We start from the raw sequence: 23,018 nt of genomic DNA, 5'->3' as shown, positions 1-23,018 counted from the left end.
GATGCCCATTTGTGCAAAGTATGAGAAAATCTACGCATTGTTTCCTGATTGGTCTTATTACCTTCATTTTCTGCTACTTGAACTTTTCCCTGCTGCTATCACAGTCTTCCTTCCCCAAATTTAGCTTGCTTTAATGCAGTCAGGTCATTCCATAGTCTACTTACTCACTTTACTCTGTGCAGAGGTGAACCTTAAAAATGGGTCCAACAGCATCCATATCCTGTTTTTTTCTTCACTACCCAGTTTGAGCGCTCTGGCTCATAATGGATGCTAGTTTAACAGCAAAGTTAATCTCTAAAGTTGACTAGTTGGTAAAAGTTCTTAGTTTTTAAAAACAGGTTGTCTAAATACTTTTGTATTTAGAAACTGTGTGTAGTCGTCCTGTATAAAATTATTTGGATTATTTCAGTGTGCAGAGTTGCTCCTGTTTTTATTTTTGACACTGGAAAAGATCTAAAGATGCTTCAAATTAAATCATAATTAAAAATTATATTTTATTTTGCCTTAGTCTTTGTGAAATCTGCCAGTCCTTGAGAAATGAGCAGTGTTCTCATGTTTCGAAGCTGATTTGAGTCCACAATGTAGATAGCTAGCTAATTGGCTTATCGTTTAAGAGCTGGGAAGAAAATATATTCTCTCTAAAAGGCCAGAATGTAAACCACTAAGAATTTGTCTGCTACTCAAATTGTATCTGCTTGTTCTTTGGAGGCCCTTGATGCTATACCTTTTATATGTGGAAAGGCTGGTGAAAATTTTTTGACTGTTGCTTCACATGAAACAATATGCTGCTGCAATTAAGAAATATTTTAAATTTTAGAAATATATATGAAAATGTGCCACAATTTATTTGTTTACATTATCAGTCTCCCATTTACTAGGTCATTTGCTTTCTCTTTACTTTAGTAATTCTCTTTACTTAAATGTCATTCTTTAAGAGGACTTTTGTAATTGTGCCTTCAGATCACAAACTAAATTCTATGTGAAATTAGCTCACAAAAAGGAGGGCAAAGTTATTGTTAGAGGGAGACCAATCTGGCACAAGGCCAGTTACCTGAATTGTTGCTGTTGTCTGTTAATTTTCCCCAATAATCTGTTTAACAAAGCTTTCATTATTTATAGCTCCTATTATACATGTGTATGTATGAATCTTAGGAGCTCTACATAACACAATACGTATGTTTCTAAAATTAGGTGGCTTCATCTGTTTTTGAAAGTGAGCATTTTTATTCATCCTTTATTAACTACGAAATAATTTCTGTAGCACTCATCCTAGCGACTTAAATCCTTGCTTACTCTCAATGTCATATTACAAGAGCATCTTTTCTTCCTATTCATGCATTTATTCAACATTTAACCAGCATCTATTGAGCACCTACTTTATGCCAGACAATGTAAACAATATGCAGTATTTTAAGTGGTCTCTACCTTAAAGGGCTCTATAGTATGGTGGAAAAGAAGGATGTGTCAATGAGTAATTAGTGACTAGCCAGCAACTGTCTACAGAGGTGGAGCTTTGATGCTCTGTGTAATAATCTGATGTTTCAGAATTCCATGCAACTGATTTGTAAACATCCCTTCCAGAACTTGGTGCCAGAAATTATTTGGGAACTCAAATAGCTCTATACTTCCAGAATACTATTACTAGTGCTTCACTAGTAGAGATTTAATCAGGGTTGGAATTTTCCAGGTAATATAACAGAGGGAAGGAGAGAAAGAGACAAGGAATTGACAGTGTATACAAAGGAGTGTTTATAATGATGGACCGTGAAGTCTAAGCCAGGTAAGGGGGAAAGTAAGGACACAGAGGGAGTGATGGACAGTGAACAGAGGGTAGGGTCAATGGATAGAGCTCCTACTGAAGTCAGGAAATTGTGGAAATTAGTATATCAGAGGGAGTGAGTTGGAAAGTGAACCAGTAGAAGTAAGAGAATAGGATCCCTGAAATGGAAATTTTAGAAGGGGTGTGGTTATTGGTAATGAGAAGGTCTGGGCCCAACATGATCATTGAGCTAGGTGACGAGATGGAGTGGAAGATGTATCTTTCCATAAGATTACTGAGCAAGAGAATGCTGTGATGAGAAATCATACTTACCTTCAAAATTCTACTCAAGTTTACCACCTATTTAAAGGCATCCCAAATTTCTCAGCTCATCACACAAAATCTATTTTTCATGTTTCCATTGTACTTGTTCATAAGGGACAACAGTCCGTTGTTAATCATTATGAGGGAATAACGGTGTCTTATTTGCCTTTGGGTTCCCAGGCCTGACACAAATCATGACCTAATATGGTGAACATACTAAGTGTTATTTTTTCAATAGTTACAGAGAGAAATAATGGTCAAGTGAAAGAGGTTTTGAGGTATAAAAGAGGAAACTGGTAGCACAATAAACTCAGTTAGTGTAAGGACAGACATGTCAAACATACTTAATAACAGAGAGCCCATGTTCTGACTTATCCACAAAAGCCTCCCCTGTTAATTTCAGCTAGTCCTATTCTTGCCTTTCTTATTTCTATTCAGTTCAACATACACTGGCATGTATATAAGAGCTCAGCTGTCCTTGGTGAATCGATTTAATTTTGGAAGATACAGAAAGCACCTGTCATATATAGCAATTTGCTATGTAAAATTTGTTGAATTAAAATCAACAAAGCTTTGTTTCTTTGAAATGAAACTATGGAGATGTCATTAGTATTCTAAATCTACATTTCCTGCAGAAGTCTTACTGGCTCTAAAGATATCTTCATTGGAGCATCCTAGAATGCAGAGCTATGTGGCTGCAGCTTTTTGTCTTCTCTGCAAAAAAAAGAAGTGAATGGTCTTAGTCTCATTCACTGGACCTTGATATGGTTCTGTTATGTAGAATCATTTTTTATAGTGATGTTTATTACCATGAGATTATAGCTATGTATGCACCCTTACATTGTTACTAAAAACTTCCAGCATAACAAAGATTTACTTCAATCAAAGCTGGCTTTCTGTCTAATCACTTTATCAGTGAGTCACAGCATGATTCTTCTCATGAAGTTTCCTTGTCTATTTCAGTTACAGGTTTTATTTCATGGATATAAGTCACTGTTTTAAAATTCGTTTTTAATTACAGTTGATATACAATATTATATTAGTTTCAGGTGTACAACATATTGATTCCACATTTATATACCTTAAAAGTGATCACCACAATAAATCTAAAATAAGCCTAATAACCATCAGTCACCATACACAGTTTTAAAATATTATTGACTCTATCCCCTATACTGTACATTACATCCCCGTGACTTATTTTATAACTGGAAGTTTGTATTTCTTAATCCCCTTCCGCTTTTCTTCCCGACCTCCTACCCCCACTCCCCTCCGTATGTCACTTCTAAAGCTACAATTTTCATATGTTTAGGAAGTTTTATGGTTTCCACAGATACTGGTACTGTAAGTTTTACAGATAATAGCTAACATGTTTGTGACCTAGCTTCTGCTATTACCTTGAAGTTGTAATTTTAGTGTTGTCTCTTAGTAATGTTTTCATAACAATTTTATTTTTAGCAAATCTCATTTTGTTTGTGTGCTTGTTTTTTACTTAAAGGAAAGAACGCTTGGTGTATGTGGGTATCAGTATTGAAAACATCATTCCTCCACAAGTAAGTTTCTGGTTTGTAGGGGTTTTTTTGTTGTTTTTTTTTAGCTGAGCCATCCTGCCACCTGTTAGCAGCTCAGCGGCTGCTCAGCTCAGGCCGGGAATCGAACCACTGTTGCTCAGAGCTCAAACCCTTGAGCGAGCTCTTAACCAACTGAGCCACTCGGCCAGCCCTTGTAGTATTTTTAAAGTGGAGACTACCACAGTTGTTCTAAAATTTAACCCACTTTATGTAATGTAACTGGTTTTAAATATATAGTATACCTATTTTATTAAAAATGAAAATTTAGGACCTTAAAGAAAATTTGGGACCTAAAGAGAATTTAGGACCCAAAATGTATTATTATATCCAAACCAAATTTATAGTTCACCCCTATAGAGTTTATGTTCTGGGTTTTTTTACCCTAAATTGGGTAATTTGTTTTTAGCTTCTTTATGTGCTGTTTATTTAAAGTGTCTAAAGAATAATTTAGGAAGATATGGTTTGTAATTCTATTCTTTTAGGGTTATCAGAATCTTCCATTCGTGTTCTTACAGTTTGTTTTCTTTGAAGAGATGTCATTGTTTTGCATTTATTAGCCTACTTTGTAGCTACTAAGGATATCTCATGTAGCCCAATTTATAGTTAAGGATATCTCATGAGTGAAAGGACATGTAACATGGTTTTTATTTGAAATGAAGAAGTTTTTTTAGTTCTGTATACAGTTTTGTACAGGCTTAATTAAACCACACACTAAAATAACCTGCCTTTAGTTCTTTCCCTTCAGCATCATGCCGCTTTCTTCTTCTAAATCCGTTATTTCATTCAGCTTATCTATTGAATATCTTATATGTGCTAAATTTAATTACTTGTTAAAAGATTTATTGATGGAAAAACTTCATGATTGTTTTTAAAAGAAGTCGTTATAAACTCACAAAAACATACAAATTTTATTTATCCTTTGATCGTCAATATTCTTTTTAATCTATACTTAGTGTTTCCATGTTTATTCAGTTTGGGGAAACGATCATCTCACTTTTTCAAAGCTTTCACATCTGTTGCCTAGAGGACATTAGAAAACTATTAAATTAAGGAACTTTGTTCTGTCCTGAGTAATAACTTATATATTTATTCCTTTATTTTTAAACCAGGAGCCAGATTTCTCTGAAGAACATGAAGAAAAGAAAAAAGATTCCAAAAAGTCCAAAGCAAATTTGCTTGAAAGGAGGTCAACAAGAACACGGAAATGTATAAGTTATAGGTATGAAATATGTGGAAATAGTTACAATGAAAGATTGTGAAATGTTTTTAAAATTACACGTGATCCAGAAGTATATGCTTTTCCCATCACAATGGTCATTAGCGGTTGTATATGTATTTCTTACCTACTATGTTTAGAATCAGAATTTGAGAGCAGCCAGTATGATTTTTTTCCAAATGTGAACTCGCTCATGTCATTCTTTCTGATTAACAGATTTTGTCAGATTTCTATGCTCCTGGGATAAAGATTGATGCTTTAACAAGGCCAATGAAGTGTTCTGTAGTCTGCCCTGTCTTAGCTCTCAGCTCCATCTCATCCATACTTTCCCTTGCTCTCAGCAGTACCCACAGTGTCTTCTTTCAGTCCCTTTGTACATACTGTTCACTCTGCCTAAAGTTTCCCTCCCGTTTTTACCTTGTTATCTTTCTCGTGATCAGATCCCTCTGTTATATGCCTTCATAGCAACCAGTTCTTAAAAGCACTTATCATAGTTGTAATGATTGTGATTTTAATTATTTAATATTTCTTTTCCCCACTAGACTATTAGCATGAAGGTAAGGACATGTCAGTTTTACACGTTTCTGTCCTTTACAGTTGCCATTGTGCTGGCAAATAGTTAAGCACTCCATAAATGCCTATTGAAAGAACCAGTAACTATAATCTGGTTTACCATCTGCCACTAGAAATACCAGAGAGAGAGAGATTTTTCCACGGTCACTCGTTAGTAGCTAAACCTAGACCAAAACCTTATCTTCTGATTATTTGCTAATTTAGTATGCTTTCCACTAAACCAACCTGTTTCACTAAAAAAATAAATAAATTGTATTTTAATAATTTTAGACCTTTGTTTGAGTCATGGTCACAATACCAAAACAGTCTTTTAATGTGACTAACTGCAGATGAAAAACAAAGTTGATTTTAAAAGTACCATAAGATCATAACTAATGAAGTCAAAGCCTACTGATGAAAAGTGCACATGTAAAGTCAGTTCCGCTATAACATATGCAATCCTAAAAAATCACCATGCAGTGCAAAACCACACAATAAAAACCATAGAGATAATGGAAAATACGGCCACACACTCAAAAACTTCATAGTGTCACGTTAGGAAAAAAATGAATAGGTATCTAATAAAAATAATTGTATCATTTGACACATGTTAAATGGTTAAGAAATAACATACATACTACAATAAAGGTGACATGTTGAAAAAGCCTCGAAGTTTGTCTGTGGAGGTGGTTATGTAGAGGGCTGCAGTTTGTAAATTATTGTACGGTGGTAGAATGATGGTCATTTGAAATCCACCAGAGAGTTGTAACACCAGATGCAGGTGACTGTAGCTTATAACACACATGATGAGCTGAGGTATATTCCTGTGTAGCTAGGTACAGCTTTCTATGTTTACTAGTAAACAAAGTTAGTAATAAGCAAGTATGAAATACACATTATGCTTGAATTATTTCATAATATACCAGTCACATTGGAACAAATTTACATTTTCAGAACAAGCATTATAGCAGAACTATATTATCTGTCAATCCTGATGTAATTGTGGTGGTTAAAGGAAGCAGAGATTTGTTTTATTAGTATATCATCTTGGATGTATACCCAGAAGTGGGACTGTAGGATCATGTGATAGTTTTTTTGAGGAACCTCCATGCTATTTTCCATGGCAGTTCCGTCATTTCACATTCCCACTAGCAATGTACATGGTTTGTAGGTTCTCCACATCCTTGCCAACACTTGTTGCCCTTTTTTTTTTATGTTGGCCATCCTAGCAGATGTGAGGTGATATCTCGTGATTTTTATTTGCATTTTCCTGGTGGTTGGTTATGTTGAGCATCTTTGTATGTGCTTATTAGACATTTGCATGTCTCTTGTCACTTTTTCTTTATTAATTTCTGCTTTGTACTACTTTGTAAGAAATTTACCTGAGATGAATAGAGTCCTTCCTATGCTTTCTCTATGTGTTTTGAGTTTTACTCTTATTTTAACTATAAATACACCTAGAATTTACTTTGCACATTGGGTGCAGTGGGACTATTTTAAGTATAAAATGAAAAGCACTTAAGTATCAACACAAAAGAATTTCATCACTCTATAATTTAATAACTGCTTATTGGATTCTTTATTGCTCCTAACAGAGAAGATGGCATCAGAGTTGACTAGAGAGAACATTAGGTTGAGGGGTCAGAAAACTAAGGTTATAGTGCTCACCGTGCCACTTACTAGCCAGGTATCTTTGAGTGGTCCATTTCTCTGGGTCTTGATGGCCAGGCCTAGGATGATAGGTTAACTAACCCCGATGATCCCTTTAGCTCTAAAACTATGTAACAATAATATTAGAAACTTTGATATACTATGTTTTTTAGCTAAAGTGTATTGTGATTCATTCATTTATACTCTATCTAGTTCACAAAAGGATTAAGCAAGGCATATAATCTTAGTGTAAGGAGCAGTTTTTTAAACATAACACCAAACACAGAAACAATAATGAAAAGGATATTTGATTACATAAAATTTAAGAAAGTCTTAGACAAAAGCATTTACAAAAGAAAATGTTTGTTTGCAAAGAAATTTTGCAAAGGAGTTAGAATTCAAAAGGAATGGCTTATGAATTTTAAAACTTACAGTGAGTACAGTTTTTCTCATGGTGGAAATAATAGTCCTTTTTTCAGATGATGCCTACAAAGGTTGTTACATAGCTTCTGACATTAACATTGTCAAAGACTAGGATAAAGCCATTCTGTTAGGGAATCTGTTACTTAACGAAAATTAAGGTTCCGTTTATTTTGGAGTCTATAACTAGACAGGGTAACTTTTTTTGTTTGTTTTGTTTGTTTATTTGGGGGGGATGACAAGATGTGATGGGCATACACATATAACGGTAGCAGGGTAAGATGTCAGTTTTCCTTTCTCAAAACTTAAAAAAAAAAAGCAAAGATTAAAGGGGAAATAACACTTTGGATGGAAATAATTGTAACATAACAAAGAGGTTAAAATCTTTAATACATAAAAAGCTCTTACAGGGCTGGCCGAGTAGCTCATTTGGTTAAGAGCTCGCTCAGGAGTGGAGCTCTGAGCAATAGCAGTTTGAGTCCCGGCCTGGACTGAGCTGCCTCTGAGCAGGTGGTAGGGTGGCACAGCTAAAAAAAAAAAAAGCTCTTAAAAATCAGTAAGAAAAGATGAAATACACTGGCTGATAAAATGGGCAAAGGATACAAACCAGTACGTGCAAAAGAAAAAGTAAAAATGACCAGTAAACATGAAAATAATATTCAGCCTTACTTAGTAGTCAAATCAAAAGAATAAAAATAATTTTGTTTTTCTAAATTAGGACAGAAAATCTTAATGGTAAAATTCACTTCATGGTTTTGTTATAAATTGCTACAACCCTTGAAAAACAATTTGTGTGCCCTTTGAGCCAACAATTGTATTTGTAGCAAGAATACTAAGAACAAATCGTCCAACGAAATCTCATAGTAGAACTATGGGGCGTGTCACCAAAGGAAAAATAGTTATAAAAGATAGTGAGGAAGGTTAGAAAGTAGATGAAATTTCAATGAAGCAGATGAAGAATAAGGCTCAAAGCTAAGCAGGGCTCTATAAAGGAGTCAGTATCAGATCTGGACTGCATAGTAGACACAGGGTCATGTGTCCTGGGAAACAGTGAAATGAAAGTAGACGCGTGTGTGTGTGTGTGTGTGTGTGGTGTCCAAGCCCTTATTAAAGCTCTATGTCTGGGATGTAAATCAAGGCGCTTTTTTTGTACTAGAGTGACTTCAATCCTCCAGGCAAAAGTAGAATGCCTGAAGGCTCTGATGGTCTCTGATTTTAGAAAACAGTCTCTCAGTGAGTAAGAAAGTAATAGTCACACAAAGAAATAGGTTGTTACACCACATTACAGCTGCAACGTGTCCTTGGGAGAAATATTGTTTTCTATTAACTTTGCATCTGGCTTTATCTGTATCTGTTATTCTAGGCTGATGAATGGACACATAAATTTTTATTTTCTCAGAATTTATCTTAAGGAAAAGCTAAGCTGCAGCTACAAGGATGTTTTTCATAGCATTGTTTATAATTGTGAAAAAATTGGAAAAGAACTGAACCAAATTATGATACACAGCCAATAAAAATTATGTTAGAGAAGAACAGTTCTTAACCTGGAACTTGGAATTCTTTAAAATTCTGTATAAAAATTTATGTTTGTGTTAGTATATATATTTTCCTAGAGAGGAAACGTGTAATGAGTTTTTCAACTCAAAAGACAAAATATTTGGCTGTTAGTCTTAACTCTGTTGTTAATTCACTGTGTGACTTTAATCCAAAACTGTCTAATAGAATTTACTATGGTTATGGAAATGTTCTATTTCTTTGCTATCCAGTATGGTAAACAGTAGCCATATGTGGTTTTTGAGCACTTGAAATAGGCTAGTGAGGAACAGAATTTTTTATTTTAATTAATTAAATATAACGAGCCACATGTGGCTAGTAATTACCATAGTTAGCATAGTTTTAGGTAAGTCACTTTATTCTTTTGGTTACCTCAGCTCAAAAGTGAAAGGAGTTTTTTGTATGGGATGAAATCTTAGGCATCATCTAGTCATGGTCCTATTCTTTAAGTTGGGTGAAACAGCCTTGTGAAATAAAGTACATTTACTTAGTTTTAAAATTCTGACCATCTGTATATGAATTTTAGTACCAGTAATAATGTAATCTTCAATAACAATAATATCGTCCTCACACTTAGTATTATTTCTGGAACACTAATTTTATTCAACTTAACTTTGTCATATGATTTGTGTAATTAGGGGTTGACAAACTATCACTTGTAGGCCAAAGCCAGCTCACTTCCAGTTGTATAGCCTGTGACCTGGGAGTGGTTTTTACATTTATAAATGGCTAAAAAGAACCAAAAGCAGAAAATTATATGGAAATTACATGAAATTCAAATCATAGTGTCCATAAATGAAGTTATTTTGGAAGACAGCCACCTTCATTCACTTACATTGCCTGTGGCTGCTTGTGCACTGCAGTGGCAGATTGAGTAGTTAGAACAGACTGGGGGGTCCGCATCGCCTACTGTCTGGCTTTTTACAAAACTATTTGCTGGCATCTGGTATGGATGATCTTTGAAAATGAAAAACCACATTTTATGTATTAGATATACTGATTTACAAAACCCTATTTTGCAGAAGAAATTGAGGCTAAGAGGAGCGAGGGGATGTAGTCCAAGTCATACAGTCATGACGTGGCAGAGGGCACTTTCATATTCAGGCCTTTTTTCACGTTGGAGGCAACCCTCCTAAACCATGTGCCTGGACAGGCTGTAATAGGATTGTTGTATATATTTTAGATTTGATGAGTTTGATGAAGCAATCGATGAAGCTATAGAAGATGATATCAAAGAGGCTGATGGAGGAGGTATGTGTTTATCATTTCTCTTCTTATATAACTCAGCCAATAAATTAGCCGAAATGCCTTGATTAGAGCAGCGAGCTTTTTGTTTCTCCCCAGTTTGTATCACATTCATTATGATGTTAACTATCTGAGATTCGCAGTAACCTGTGGACACAGTGTCAGTGTATGCATTCGATCTTACTAATTATTTTTTTCTTACTATTATTTTAAAAGTTTGTTTTATGATCTGATATAAAATATAAATGTTCCTTCATGGATTAAAAAATTTACTTATGTGGGCTGGCCGAGAGTGCGAGATCTGAGCAACAGCGGTTTGATGCCCGGCCTGAGCTGAGTTGCTGCTGAGCTGCCAACAGGTGGCAGGATGGCTCAGCTAAAAAAAAAAAAAAAAAATTTACTTATGCTTCCAAATGGAAAGCCCAGTGAAACTTTCCTGTTCTATTTTTAGATCACTACTGCTACATAGTATCAAAAATTATGGATAATCAGACACTAAATGATTTCTTTAAATTAACCTTTTAAAAATTTCATGGTCTTTAGTAGGTGATATTAAAATGGATGAATTTGAAGGTAATTTAACTAAAGAGCTATGCTAGTGCTCCAGTGTAGAACACTGTGGTTTCCATCTAGTTATTATGAAAACTCTGGAAAGAATTAGTAATAAGAAGACTATTGGTAGTGGAACTGAAGAAGTTAGTAGCTTTTCCAGAGATATGTGTGTTATTTACATCTTTGCTGTTGAATTCTTACTTCTGTTCTCAAACACAGTTTAAAAAAAAAATGGACTGGCTTCTTTCTAAAGCCATGTTCAAAAGATGGCTTTTAAGAAGAGGTTCCTTCCCCTCCCCCAATCCCCAATTTAAAAAAAAAAAAGGTTCTTGAATGACTGCTAGTAGGTGTGAGGTTTCTTTTTTTTTTTTTAAGACTTTTATTGGGGAATTGGGGGAAGGGGAAGTTGCTGTCGTTTTGTTCGTCAGTCTAGTTGTGGAGGACGTTGCTTCACTGGCCCAAGTTGGCACCATCATTGCGCTCTTCCCAGGCGAGGCAGATCAGTCGCCGGCTTCTGGACGGCCGCTCACAGTGGCTGCTGGCCGCTCACGCTGGCTGCTGGCTACACACGGTAGCCCATGGCAAACCACTGCAGCTTGCGCAGACACCGGTGACTCACAGCAGCCCAGCTCCAGGTTGAGCTGTTGTTCAGCATCTTAGCTGTAGAGGGCAGTGTCACTGGCCCTCATATGTGGGATCCGAACCAGGGCCCTCTGGCATCCCAAGCCAGCTCTTAACCAACACGCCACTCGGCCGGCCCTGTGAGGTTTCTTTTGAGGTGATGAAAATGGAGTTAGTGATGATGATTACACAACCTTGTGACTATACTAAAACCCTCTGAATTATACAGTGTAAAAGGGTGAATATTATGGTATATGAATTATATCAAAATGTGAAGAAAAATAATGTTCTCTACATGAACTTCTATTTTGTAGGATAAACAAATGCAAAAAGTCTCTTGATAAGAGCTCTTGTCAGCTGAAGTCATGAGAAAACTGCATATTTATAGGAAGGAAATAAATCAAGCGAAGAGCTGCTAAGGATAAATAAGGACAGTCTCTAAATATTAATAGTAAAGGGAAGCTCTTATTAAACGTACAGTTGCCTCTCTTTCTTCTTCTCATTCCCTCCCCTGAATTCAGGAGTTGGCAGAGGAAAGGATATCTCCACCATCACAGGTCACCGTGGGAAAGACATCTCTACTATTTTGGATGAAGAAAGAAAAGAAAATAAACGACCCCAGAGGGCAGCTGCTACTCGCCGGAAGAAACGCCGGCGACTAAATGACCTGGACAGTGACAGCAACCTGGATGAAGAAGAGAGTGAGGATGAATTCAAGATCAGTGATGGGTGCGTGTCTGCCAGCAGATTCCAGTCCCTAGATACAGGCTTCAGTGGGGTTAGCAGAGCAGGTGTCCATGCTGGGATGGGCTTTTGTTCTTTGTTCCACACGGACAATTGTTTTATTTCCAAGATATTTAAAACAGATTCTCAAGATCGCAGTTGTTTTTAGATTAAAACAAAGTTGATTTATGGTTGTTTAATGTTCAAAATTAATATTCATTAATTGCAATTTATTTGTTGTGTACTTCTGTGCCACCTTCTGCCACCATGTCCATGAGAGGTTCCCAGTCAAATAGGAGAAGTAGACAAGTACAAGCAATTAGGTACTATTCTCTGGTGACCCTTGGAGGTTTGGGTTCAGGCACGTAATCCAGTATAGAATATCAGGAAAGGCTTCCCTGCAGAGTAGGTATTGAAACGACGCAATTTCTCCTCTCAGATTATTAGTGGAAGAAACAAGCATATAAACCACAAAAAAATCATTTTTTCATGATTGCTACTAAAATATAGGTAAAGCGTAAGTGAGGAGAGTCAGATCAATCCAGGGAGGTCAAGGAAAGTCTCAGAGTGGAAATAAAGCTTGATGAAATTTGAAGAATTAATAATTGGGCAGATTGATAAATTTGGGATTAGAAGCAGGATAAGAACAGAAGGTATTATTCTAAGTACAGAAGTCAGATGTCCAAGGCATAAAATGCTGCGGAATATTTAGGAAACTCCTGGTGTGTCAGAAGAGCAAAAATATGGGGAAGAAATAGAGAGTAGAAAGTGCCCTGCTGGAGATATGGCCAAGAGTCAAAAAGGAACCAGGCGATGGAGTGTTTTGTTTGTCATGCATAGGAATTTAGACTCTAGCCTGAAGAGGATGAAAACCCACTGAAGGGTTTTAAACACCAGACTAGTATGAGGTTTACATTTCATCAAGATTCATCCTGGCATTCATTTGGAGGATATATTAAGAGGAAATGAGTCTAGAGAGTAGAGACTCTAACCAAGGAATTGCTGTAGTAGTTTAGGTGGGAAATGAAAGCCTAAACAGAGAAGATGGATTGGGTTTGAGATATTTAAGAGGTAGACTCAGGAGGAACTAACAATCCATTAGATGGGAGAAATGAGGATAAATACCAGCTCTCTGATTTGAGTTATTGGGTGGGTGATAGTACCAAACACCAGGCTAGGGAACAGAAAAGAGGAGTAGGTGAGGAAATAATGAGTTCGCTTTTGGACATGTTGAATTTAAGGTATGTGGGGGACATCTCAAGCGACCAGAGCAATTTATGTACAAACACCAGCAACAGTTCATAACTCCTCCTAAGAAAAGGATAGGTAGCAAAACATCTCTCTATTTTATAAACACAGAAGTTGATACAGTTATTAAGATATTACATGAAACATTTTATGATTCACTGGACTTGTTAGAATTTGAACTCAGAACTCTCAAAAATGGGTTCATGGTTTTATCATAAGTCATCTGGTTTCTCTTGGACAGATCTCAAGATGAGTTTGTTGTATCTGATGAAAACCCAGATGAAAGCGAAGAAGACCCACCATCTAATGATGACAGCGACACTGATTTCTGTAGCCGAAGACTGAGGCGACATCCCGCCCGGCCAATGAGGCAAAGCAGGCGTTTGCGGAGAAAAACCCCAAAGAAAAAGTACTCCGATGACGATGAAGAAGAGGAGTCTGAGGAGAATAGTAGAGACTCTGGTAAAAACTAATTTGTATATACATGACACCAACTAAATAAATTCTTGTGACTTCTGGAGCTAAGAGTTCTTAAAATAAAATTTCATTCAACTATAATATAAGCTATCTGATAAAAATTTTTTGAGTGCTATTATTATGACTCACTAGTAACTAAATTTGTTACATAAAGCACATCTAAGAAAATACATTCAGATGGATGTGTTATAATAACTTCTTACTACATTTAGGATTGTGGTGAATCCTTCTGGGTGCCAAGTATTTCCATGCCTAGCCAGTATCTTCATAGTGTTCTTTGGGAATCATTGTCAATAAGCTGAGAACATTTTTCTCAGATGTCTAGTTATTGGAGAGAGAAGGGATCACCAATTATCTCTAAAGTTTAGATCACAATCATTAGTTTTTATAAATTAGCAGTGGTTGATGTTGTTATAGCTTATGCTTATCCCCAGTAACTGAGGAAAGGGAGGCGCAGCAGCTAAAAGAACAGATATTAGTGCTTTATGGAATTGGCAGATTAGGTAGTTGTCACCTTACTGAGGAAGTACCACAGATAAGAGTTTCATATCCCTGACTGGCCAGGCTTGTGAAGACATCATGCCCCTTTATCAGTGATTATTTCCTAAGAACAAGGACATTTTCTTATATAACCACAGTACAATTATCAAAGTCAAATTTAAATATTGATATAATACGATTTTCTAATCAACAGTATATGAAGTCTCATCAAAAGATACGGTGAATGTTTAAATTTAAAAGAATTCATTACAGTAAAAGACACATTGCCATTAATCCCCCTCATAACACTCCCCCTCACTTTGAATACACATATCCCATCATTCTTGCCGCTTTCTGAAGTAGTTCTGGAAGTCCTCTTTCGTGAGTGTCTTTACTTCATCCTCCACCATGACAACGCTCCATGCCACACATCATTTCTGGTACAGCAGTCTGTCAAATAAAAACGTTATGGGGACCGGCCAGGTGGCTCAGTTGGTTAGAGTGTGAGCTCTGAGCAACAGGGTTGCCAGTTCGATTCCCACATGAGCCAGTGAGCTGCGCCCGGGCTGAGCTGCCAGTGTGCGGCTGGATAGCTCAGCTGGTGAGAGTACATGCTCTTAACAAGGTTGCCGGTTCGACTCCCGCATGGGATGGTGGGCTGCGCCCCCCACCCCCACCCCCCCAACTAAGATTGAAGGACAACAACTTGACTTGGAGATGATGGGTCCTAGAAAAACACAATGTTCCCCTTCTCCAGTTCCCCAATAAAATCTTTTAAAAAAAGAGGTTCTCATCCACCTTATCACCAGATCTGGCACCACGTGACTCCAGTTCTTCCCCAAAGTCAAAATAACCATGAAAGGAAAACGTTTTGAATCGCTTGAAGACATCAAGGCACCCACGACAATGCAACTAAAGACACGAAAGAGAACTTCCAGAACTGCCTCAGAAAGTGACAAGAGCGATGGGATTAATGTGTTCAAAGCGAGGGGGAGTATTTTGAAGGGGATTAACAGCAATGTGTCTTTTACTGTAATTAAATTCCTTTTAACTTAAACATTCACCATATATTTTGATCATACCTTGTAAATTCAAATTTCATCAGGTGTCCCAATATTGTCCTTTATATTATTTTTTCCCTAGTCCAGGAACCAATCCAGGAATACACATTGCATTTATTTGTGTCTCTTTAGTTTCCCATAATCTGGAATGTTATTCAAACTTTGTCTTTATTGGCCTTGATGTTTTTGAAGAAGACACACTACCGTATTTCCCCATGTATAAGATGCACCCTTTTTCGAAAAATTTGAGGCCTAAAAACTGGGTGTGTCTTATACAGTGGTTGTAGATCATTGTCCAGTCATTTAAGAAGTGTGGCATTTCTAATGCGATAGATGGAACTGAGGACGAGGCAATATATGAAGACAGTGATTCATCATCAGACACAGATTAGGACAAGCTAATGGTTGGGAGTTTTGACAGTGATGAGTTGTATGAATTTTATGATGAAAAAAACTTGAGTTCAATAACTATGTAATACATTTTTTTTCAAATTTCGGGCCCCAAAATTAAGATGCGTCTTATACATGGGGATTATGGTAGTTATTTTATAAAATGTCCATTGGGTATTCGTATTTCTTTTTCCTTGTGATTCCATTCAGGTTATACATTTTGGCAGGAATATCACAGAGCTTACAATACATGTCCTCCCTGTCTCTTGATTATTTTTCTCTTTGTAATTAGTAATTTATAGGAAGGTTATTTTGAGACTCTATAAATATCTTGTTCTTTATCAGATGTTTCACCCACTTTTAGCATTCATTGATGATTTCCTAACTCCATCATTCCTTTTATATTTATTACTTCATATTCTGTAAGAAAGAGTTTTCCCTTCTCCCCTATATATTTATTTCTTTGTATCAGTATGTACTTGTGGATTCTTTCTTTATCAGTGAATATAACATGTTACCATCACTAATTGGGTTATATCTAGGTTAAATTTGTCCCAGATTTGGTCAGTGGGAACCACTCCAAACTGTTGGCTAGCCATTTTGAAATGTTTGACATTCATTAGAGAACAAGGCTGGATGTGATAAGTCAGTGGAATTTTTTAGCACTCCTGAAAAACGGCAGTGACACAGCGCCGTCGTCTAACTGATTTATCGATCATAGATGACAAGAACAGTGCTATTTAGCAACGCTTTGAGAGTTTAAGTAGCCCTGTGTTGCTATACTTAGCAGAATTTAATTCCATGTGGGAAAAAAGCCAAAAATAGAACTCCAATTCTGTACTTCTTTGAAACAGGCTCATCAGTTTTCTGTGGTTAGAGAACTGAACCTCTGGTACATTGTGAGGTTACAAGTGTAGCCATACAGCTACATACACAGGAAGAGCAGATCATTGTGAGGCAGCACAGTAACTTTCCACCAGGAAGAGCAATTGCAGCAACCGTGCAGCTGACTGCATAGCTCTAGGCTGAATGAGATAAGGATGATATAAAACATCTTTTCCGTCTTGAGGATTGACCGCTAATAAGATACATTTGTGAGGTTTGGCATAGAGCCCCATAGATTTACTCATATTAAGAAGAAAACACGGGACTTAAAAGTTATTATTTGTTTAAAAATTGTTATGACTGAACTCTGCTTAGTAGCTTTACATTTGGATAACCTATGCTAACTACATTTCTATTTAATGGACTTACATTTTGTACATGACTTCTTTTTCCTCTTCCTTTTTTTTTTTTTTTTAATTTTTACAGAAAGTGATTTTAGCGATGATTTTAGTGATGATTATGTAGAAACTCGGCGAAGGCGGTCAAGGAGGAACCAGAAAAGACAAATTAACTACAAAGAAGATTCAGAAAGTGATGGTTCCCAGAAGAGTTTACGACGTGGTAAAGAAATCAGACGAGTTCACAAGCGCAGGCTTTCCAGCTCAGAGAGTGAAGGTAGGGAATAATAGATCTCCAGTTTACAGAAGTTTGGACAAGGCAGAGATAGAAGTTACAAAGTGAACTCAGGATTATGATTCTGTACCATGTCTACGAAATTTAATATAGCCAGTAATATCTTTGAGACAAAACCCTTATTCCTGGTCACTAGTTTAAATAAAAGATAGTTGATAAGATATAAATTTTTAAGGTCTCCATTGTAATAATTAAACTGTTCATTGAAACCAAAAGAGCCTCAGAAAATTGTGCCCTCAGCAAGATTTCTTCCACTGTCCTATTATTTATGGCTCTCATTTTGAATACTTCCTTTGATTCGATGTCTTGAATAGCTGAATGGTTCCAGACCAAGTTACCTACTGTCTCTCTCCACCTTGACAGTGAGCTTCAGTTGGCAACTGTTATTTCTTAATAGCTGTAGCTGTGCCCCATACCAGAAGTTCAGGGAAAGCTCTAAAGTATGAATCTGTAATATTAATTTTAAAAATTCAATTACCTTATTAAAAAAACAAAAACAAAACTATGAATCTGTAATATCCACTCAGTGTTTATAGTTATTCCAGAGTTCTTCCCAAGTTCATTTTAAATAATTTTAACTCGCACCTTCTTTCATTTCTTTTTTATATATTTAATTATTTATTATTTATGATCTGTGTTCGAAAATTGTTTGCTTTCATAGATCCTTGTCAATTAAGTTTGAGCCCATGCCAGGAGAGAAAGGGAAAAATATGTTTGGATATGGGAAACTAGCGAAGGAAGGTGAACATCTGGTTGAGTGTGTGTTATCTTAATGTGTCAATAAAGACTTAACATAAATTCATTAATTCAACTATTAAAAATAAATACTTATTGAACTATTCACTATTCTCGGTACTGGGAATAGAACTGAACAAAAGAGCTAAAAAAATGTAACTCTTACTTTAGTTGTGGGAAGAGAGACAATAAATAAGATAAATAAGTAGAATATATGATATATTAGATGGAGATAAATGCTGTGGAGAAAAATAAAGGAGAAAGAGTAGTTGGAATTTTAGATAGGGAACTACAGCAGTGCCTCACTAAAAATACAGACTTTGAGTAGAGACCTGAAAGAAATGTTGGGTATATGTCATGCACTTATTGAGAAGAAGAGTGATGCAGGCAGATGAAACAACAAATGTGAAGGTCTTGAGGCCAGTTTGTGCCTGGTGTGTTCAGGGAACAGAAGGGAGGCCAGGGTGGTTGGAGGAGAATGAGTGAGGGAAGGAGGAATAGTATGAAATGGAGCCAGATCATGTAACAGGCAGCGAACCATAGTCCGCCTGTTTGTGTAAATAAAAATGTTGTAAATTGAATTCTATTGGAACAGCCACGCCCATTTTTTTACATGCAGCCTGTGCTGCTTTCCCACAGAGTTGAGTCGTTATAATAGAGACTATCAGGCCTGCCCTTGACAGAAGTGATGTGTCAACACTCGCTGAGGAGCAGTGCTCTCTAGGCGAACTTGCGTTAATGAAAATGTTCTGTGTCTGCTGTTCAAAATAGTAGCCACTAGTCTCATGTGACTGTTAAGCACTTGAAATGTGGCTAGTGTGACTGCAGGACTGAATTTTTAATTTTTATCTAATTTTAATTAATTTACATTAAAAATAGCCAGATTGCTGGCTACTATATTGGATAGTGCAGTAGACCATTGTATAGATTGGATTTTATTCTGTGTGAGATAAGAAGTAGCTGGAGGATTTTAAGCAAAGGACTGATGTGATCTGACTTATGTTTTAATTTGCTATGGAAACTGTGTTATGCACAAATTGAAGGGGACAAAAGCAGAACCTAGGAGACCAACTGGGAGGCCATTGAAACAGGCCAGGTGAGAGACTGTGATGGGTTAGACTAGGGCAGTAGCAGGAAAGGGGCAGGACAAGGTCAAATTAAAGGTAGACCCAAAGGATTTACTGTTGGGTTAGATGGAACAAAGAAAGGAATCAGGGATGACTAAGCGATTGGAAGAATAGAGTTGCCAATAACTAAGGTGGTGGAGACCAGAACAGAACAGATTTGAGACGGACGTTTGCAGTTCAGTTATGGACACTTGGGTTTTGAGATGTCTGTTTAGAAATCCAAGCATAGATGTTGAGTAGGCATTTTGATATATGAGTCTGAAATTTAGAGATTGCCTGAAACAAATGTGTAAGTCATCAGCATATAGATGTTATGCCAAGCCATGAGACTAGGTGAGATCCCCTAGTTGTAAGTATAGACAAAGACGAGAAGATATTTAAGGACTACCAAAGACATTTAATACCATGGAGTGAGAGCACAGTGTTTCAGATGTCCAGAGTTGGGCAAGATTTCTCCAAGAAATCTGATTCTGCTGTTTCCTAAATTCATAGGTACACCCTGAATTATAATGGGCATTGTTATGGGGCTGAGAGGAGACAGAACTCAGGCCAATTATTGAAGGGACGTATTTATGTACAAGCAAGTCTGAAAGCAGGATGTGCTGTGAATATGGGAAGGAAAAGGAGAATTACTTAAATTTGTTTATGGTTAACTGTGCCAATGGCTTAAATGTGCTGTTTATTCTAGAGAGCTATATGTCCAAGAACTCTGAAGATGATGAGCTAGCTAAAGACTCAAAGCGGTCAGTTCGAAAGCGGGGTCGAAGCACAGATGAGTATTCAGAAGCAGATGAGGAGGAGGAAGAGGAAGGCAAACCATCCCGGAAACGGCTACACCGGATCGAGACAGACGAGGAGGAGAGTTGTGACAATGTTCATGGAGATGCAGATCAGCCTGCCCATGACAGCCAGCCCAGGGTCCTGCCCTCAGAACAAGAGAGCACCAAGAAACCCTATCGGATAGACAGTGATGAGGAAGAGGACTTTGAAAATGTAGGCAAGGTGGGGAGCCCATTGGACTATAGCTTAGTGGACTTGCCTTCCACCAATGGACAGAGTCCTGGCAAAGCCATCGAGAACTTGATTGGCAAGCCAACTGAGAAGCCTCAGACCCCCAAGGACAACAGTGCAGCCAGTGCAAGCCTGGCCCCCAATGGGACAAGTGGTGGGCAGGAGGCAGGGGCACCAGAAGAGGAGGAAGATGAGCTGTTGAGAGTGACTGACCTTGTTGATTATGTTTGTAACAGTGAACAGTTATAAGACTTTTTTTCCATTTTGTGCTAATTTATTCCACGGTAGCTCTCACACCAGCGGGCCAGTTATTAAAAGCTGTTTTATTTTTCCTAGAAAACTCCACTACAGAATGACTTTTTAGAAGACAAATTTCAACTACCCTGAAGTCTTTCTGTGAAGTGACCAGTTTTGAACTTTGAAGATAAATAATTGCTGTAAATTCCTTTTGATTTTCTTTTTCCAAGTTCATGGTCCTTGGTAATTTCATTCATGGAAAAAAAATCTTATTATAATAACAACAAAGATTTGTATATTTTTGACTTTATATTTCCTGAGCTCTCCTGACTTTGTGAAAAAGGGTGGATAAGAATGCATTCCGAATCTGTGAGGGCCCAAAACAGAATTAGGGGTGGGAGAAAGCACTTGTGCTTTAGCTTTTTCATATTAAATATATATTATATTTAAACATTCATGGCATAGGTGATGATTAACAGACGGTTTAAATAAGTTTAAGTCTGTATTGTTGCAGTTTGAGAATTGTAGATAACACCATAAGTCATTTAGTAACAGCATTCATGATATCAACTTGTTTACTATTGGAGATAACCACACTTAATAAAGAAGAGACCAAGAAAGTACCATCGTATAAAAAAACTCTAACCTAAGTTTCTGTGATAGTGGAGTTTCTTGTTTTAAAAAAGTCATCTGAAAAGCATTTGTACAGTACAATGTATAATGAAGCTTTGACAACCAGATTGTGCTAGCAACAAATTTTCTAAAGCAGCTTTGTGCAGTGGTGATAAGGTGGCCTCTAATGTACTATCATGGAGCGTTATTAGTGAAATGAGTACGGTCTTTCTTAAGGCCCAGGTGGACTGTAGACTTTGCAGAAAGTGCAACTCGTCTCCCGGCCACTTGATATTTAAATATATGAAATATCGTTTTGAAACAAATACATCTATATAGAACATACATGAAGAGATGCTAAACTGACAGCAATATTTTAGCACATTTGAAGAAGGGGAAAGGATTTTCAGGTGAATTTTAACTGGTCTATTCTTGCCCTTAGTATCTACTTCAAATTGAAGTCTACAAACAAAGCAGTTCCTTTGGGAGGTTTTTAGTTTGAGTTTTAGCATGTATGTGTGTGTATATGTGTGTGTATGTATGTGTGTGTGTTGGAATTTCCTATCTGCCTGGATATATTAGCAGGGTTTGAATGTAGTTTCGGCCTTTGGCCATTAGACTTCTATTAAAATTCATTAATAGTCATACGACCAACAGAGTCGACTGAGAACTGCCAATGTACTTAATAGGCATGACATCCACTTGAAACATGTCAACACTTTTAAAAAAGAGAAGCCCTTTGTTTCAAGAAAAAGGGGTTTGTAACTAAATATCTAACGTGTAATTGACACTAAAACTACAAACTTTGTCTTACTTAGATTCTGTTACAGCTGTAAAATTTCAGGCAGAGCCATAAATAACGTTGTACAAAGTGTAGCACTTGTGATTAAACCTTGCCTGTCAAATTCTGAAACCTTCAGCCATTACTTCTGTGGATACTTTTACCCTGGGGTTTGGGTTTTTCTGTTCCAGTGTTGTGTCTGTTGCCGGCAACGGACACACCGTATCTGCTGCTGGTCCAAGGAACTTCATTAATTTTTCTTCCCAAATTATATGTGCTAGTCAGTGTATAGTAAAGCACTTCTCTTTTTTTAATTATGAAAAGGCTGGCATTAGACTTGCATTATAAATACCTCTCTAGAAAATTTATACTCCTTTTCCTTCCTCAACAGGTGTTACCCTTAAATCTTCTCCTTTTGGCCTTGAAAGTTTATAGCTGTTGTTTTTCAATTATTGGTTCTTTTGTTTTTGTTTCACTTTAGTTCTGTAGTACCTGCCCATTAATATTTTTGCTTTGATTCTAGCAATGTATATGTATCTGTATAAAAAATAAAATAATGAAAGCAGCCTAAAAATAGGATGCACCAATAGCATGTGGTTCCAAGCAAGTTGTGATTTTTATTTTGAGACAGTGTTCCCCTGGAAGGGCGGGAAGGGCTTCCATTCACAGACAGTAGAGCAGGGCTGTGTACGGAGCCACATTCACTTACAAGCTCCTTTCGAGCTCGGTTTGTTTCATTTATTGCCAAGTCAGTTAAGAATGTTAGACGTTTTGACTGAAACAGGCAGGCCATGGAAGGACTCCTCCTAGTGCAAGGTAAGTGGTCAGAGTGTGCCAGTGGCGTCTCCTGCCCCAGCCTCCCTCTATCACGTTAGTCCTGCAGCTGGGAAAAGCCACCAGCGTGTGGAAACTCCTGTGTGTCCTGTCCTGTCTACCTCTGGACACACCGGCTCCTGCTTCCACCTATTCGTTCTACTCTGCAGTTAAGCAAGTGATAAAAAGTATTAAATGAGTAGATTATTTCTTTTATAGGATGCCTAATGTGAAATAAGGAGTTGTTTTTACCCTTCTGCTACAGAGAGCAAAAGGTAATTTTTATCATAGTGAAGATACTCTATTTACCAAGTGTCCCACTGACAATGGGTTAGGATACT

At 37.0% G+C, this 23,018-nt stretch overlaps 1 protein-coding gene across 3 annotated transcripts in view; it reads left to right on the top strand.

The window, feature by feature from the left end:
- The window catches only part of RSF1 (remodeling and spacing factor 1), a 119,998-nt gene extending 97,585 nt beyond the window's left edge, over positions 1 to 22,413 (top strand). For all 3 annotated transcript variants that reach the window (XM_019631649.1, XM_019631648.1, XM_019631650.1), the window contains 7 exons: positions 3,582 to 3,636; positions 4,764 to 4,873; positions 10,230 to 10,297; positions 11,986 to 12,193; positions 13,677 to 13,897; positions 17,155 to 17,343; positions 19,912 to 22,413. In XM_019631649.1, coding sequence (XP_019487194.1) covers positions 3,582 to 3,636; positions 4,764 to 4,873; positions 10,230 to 10,297; positions 11,986 to 12,193; positions 13,677 to 13,897; positions 17,155 to 17,343; positions 19,912 to 20,483 — 1,423 coding nt within the window. In that variant the 3' untranslated portion in view covers positions 20,484 to 22,413. The remainder of the gene's footprint in view (positions 1 to 3,581; positions 3,637 to 4,763; positions 4,874 to 10,229; positions 10,298 to 11,985; positions 12,194 to 13,676; positions 13,898 to 17,154; positions 17,344 to 19,911) is intronic.
- Positions 22,414 to 23,018: the final 605 nt, after the last annotated feature.

The sequence above is a fragment of the Hipposideros armiger genome, unplaced genomic scaffold, assembly GCF_001890085.2.
Source record: "Hipposideros armiger isolate ML-2016 unplaced genomic scaffold, ASM189008v1 scaffold_1030, whole genome shotgun sequence".
NCBI lineage: Eukaryota > Metazoa > Chordata > Mammalia > Chiroptera > Hipposideridae > Hipposideros > Hipposideros armiger.
The sequence above is the reverse complement of the archived record's forward strand: the minus strand, read 5'-3'. Positions and strand labels throughout refer to the sequence as shown.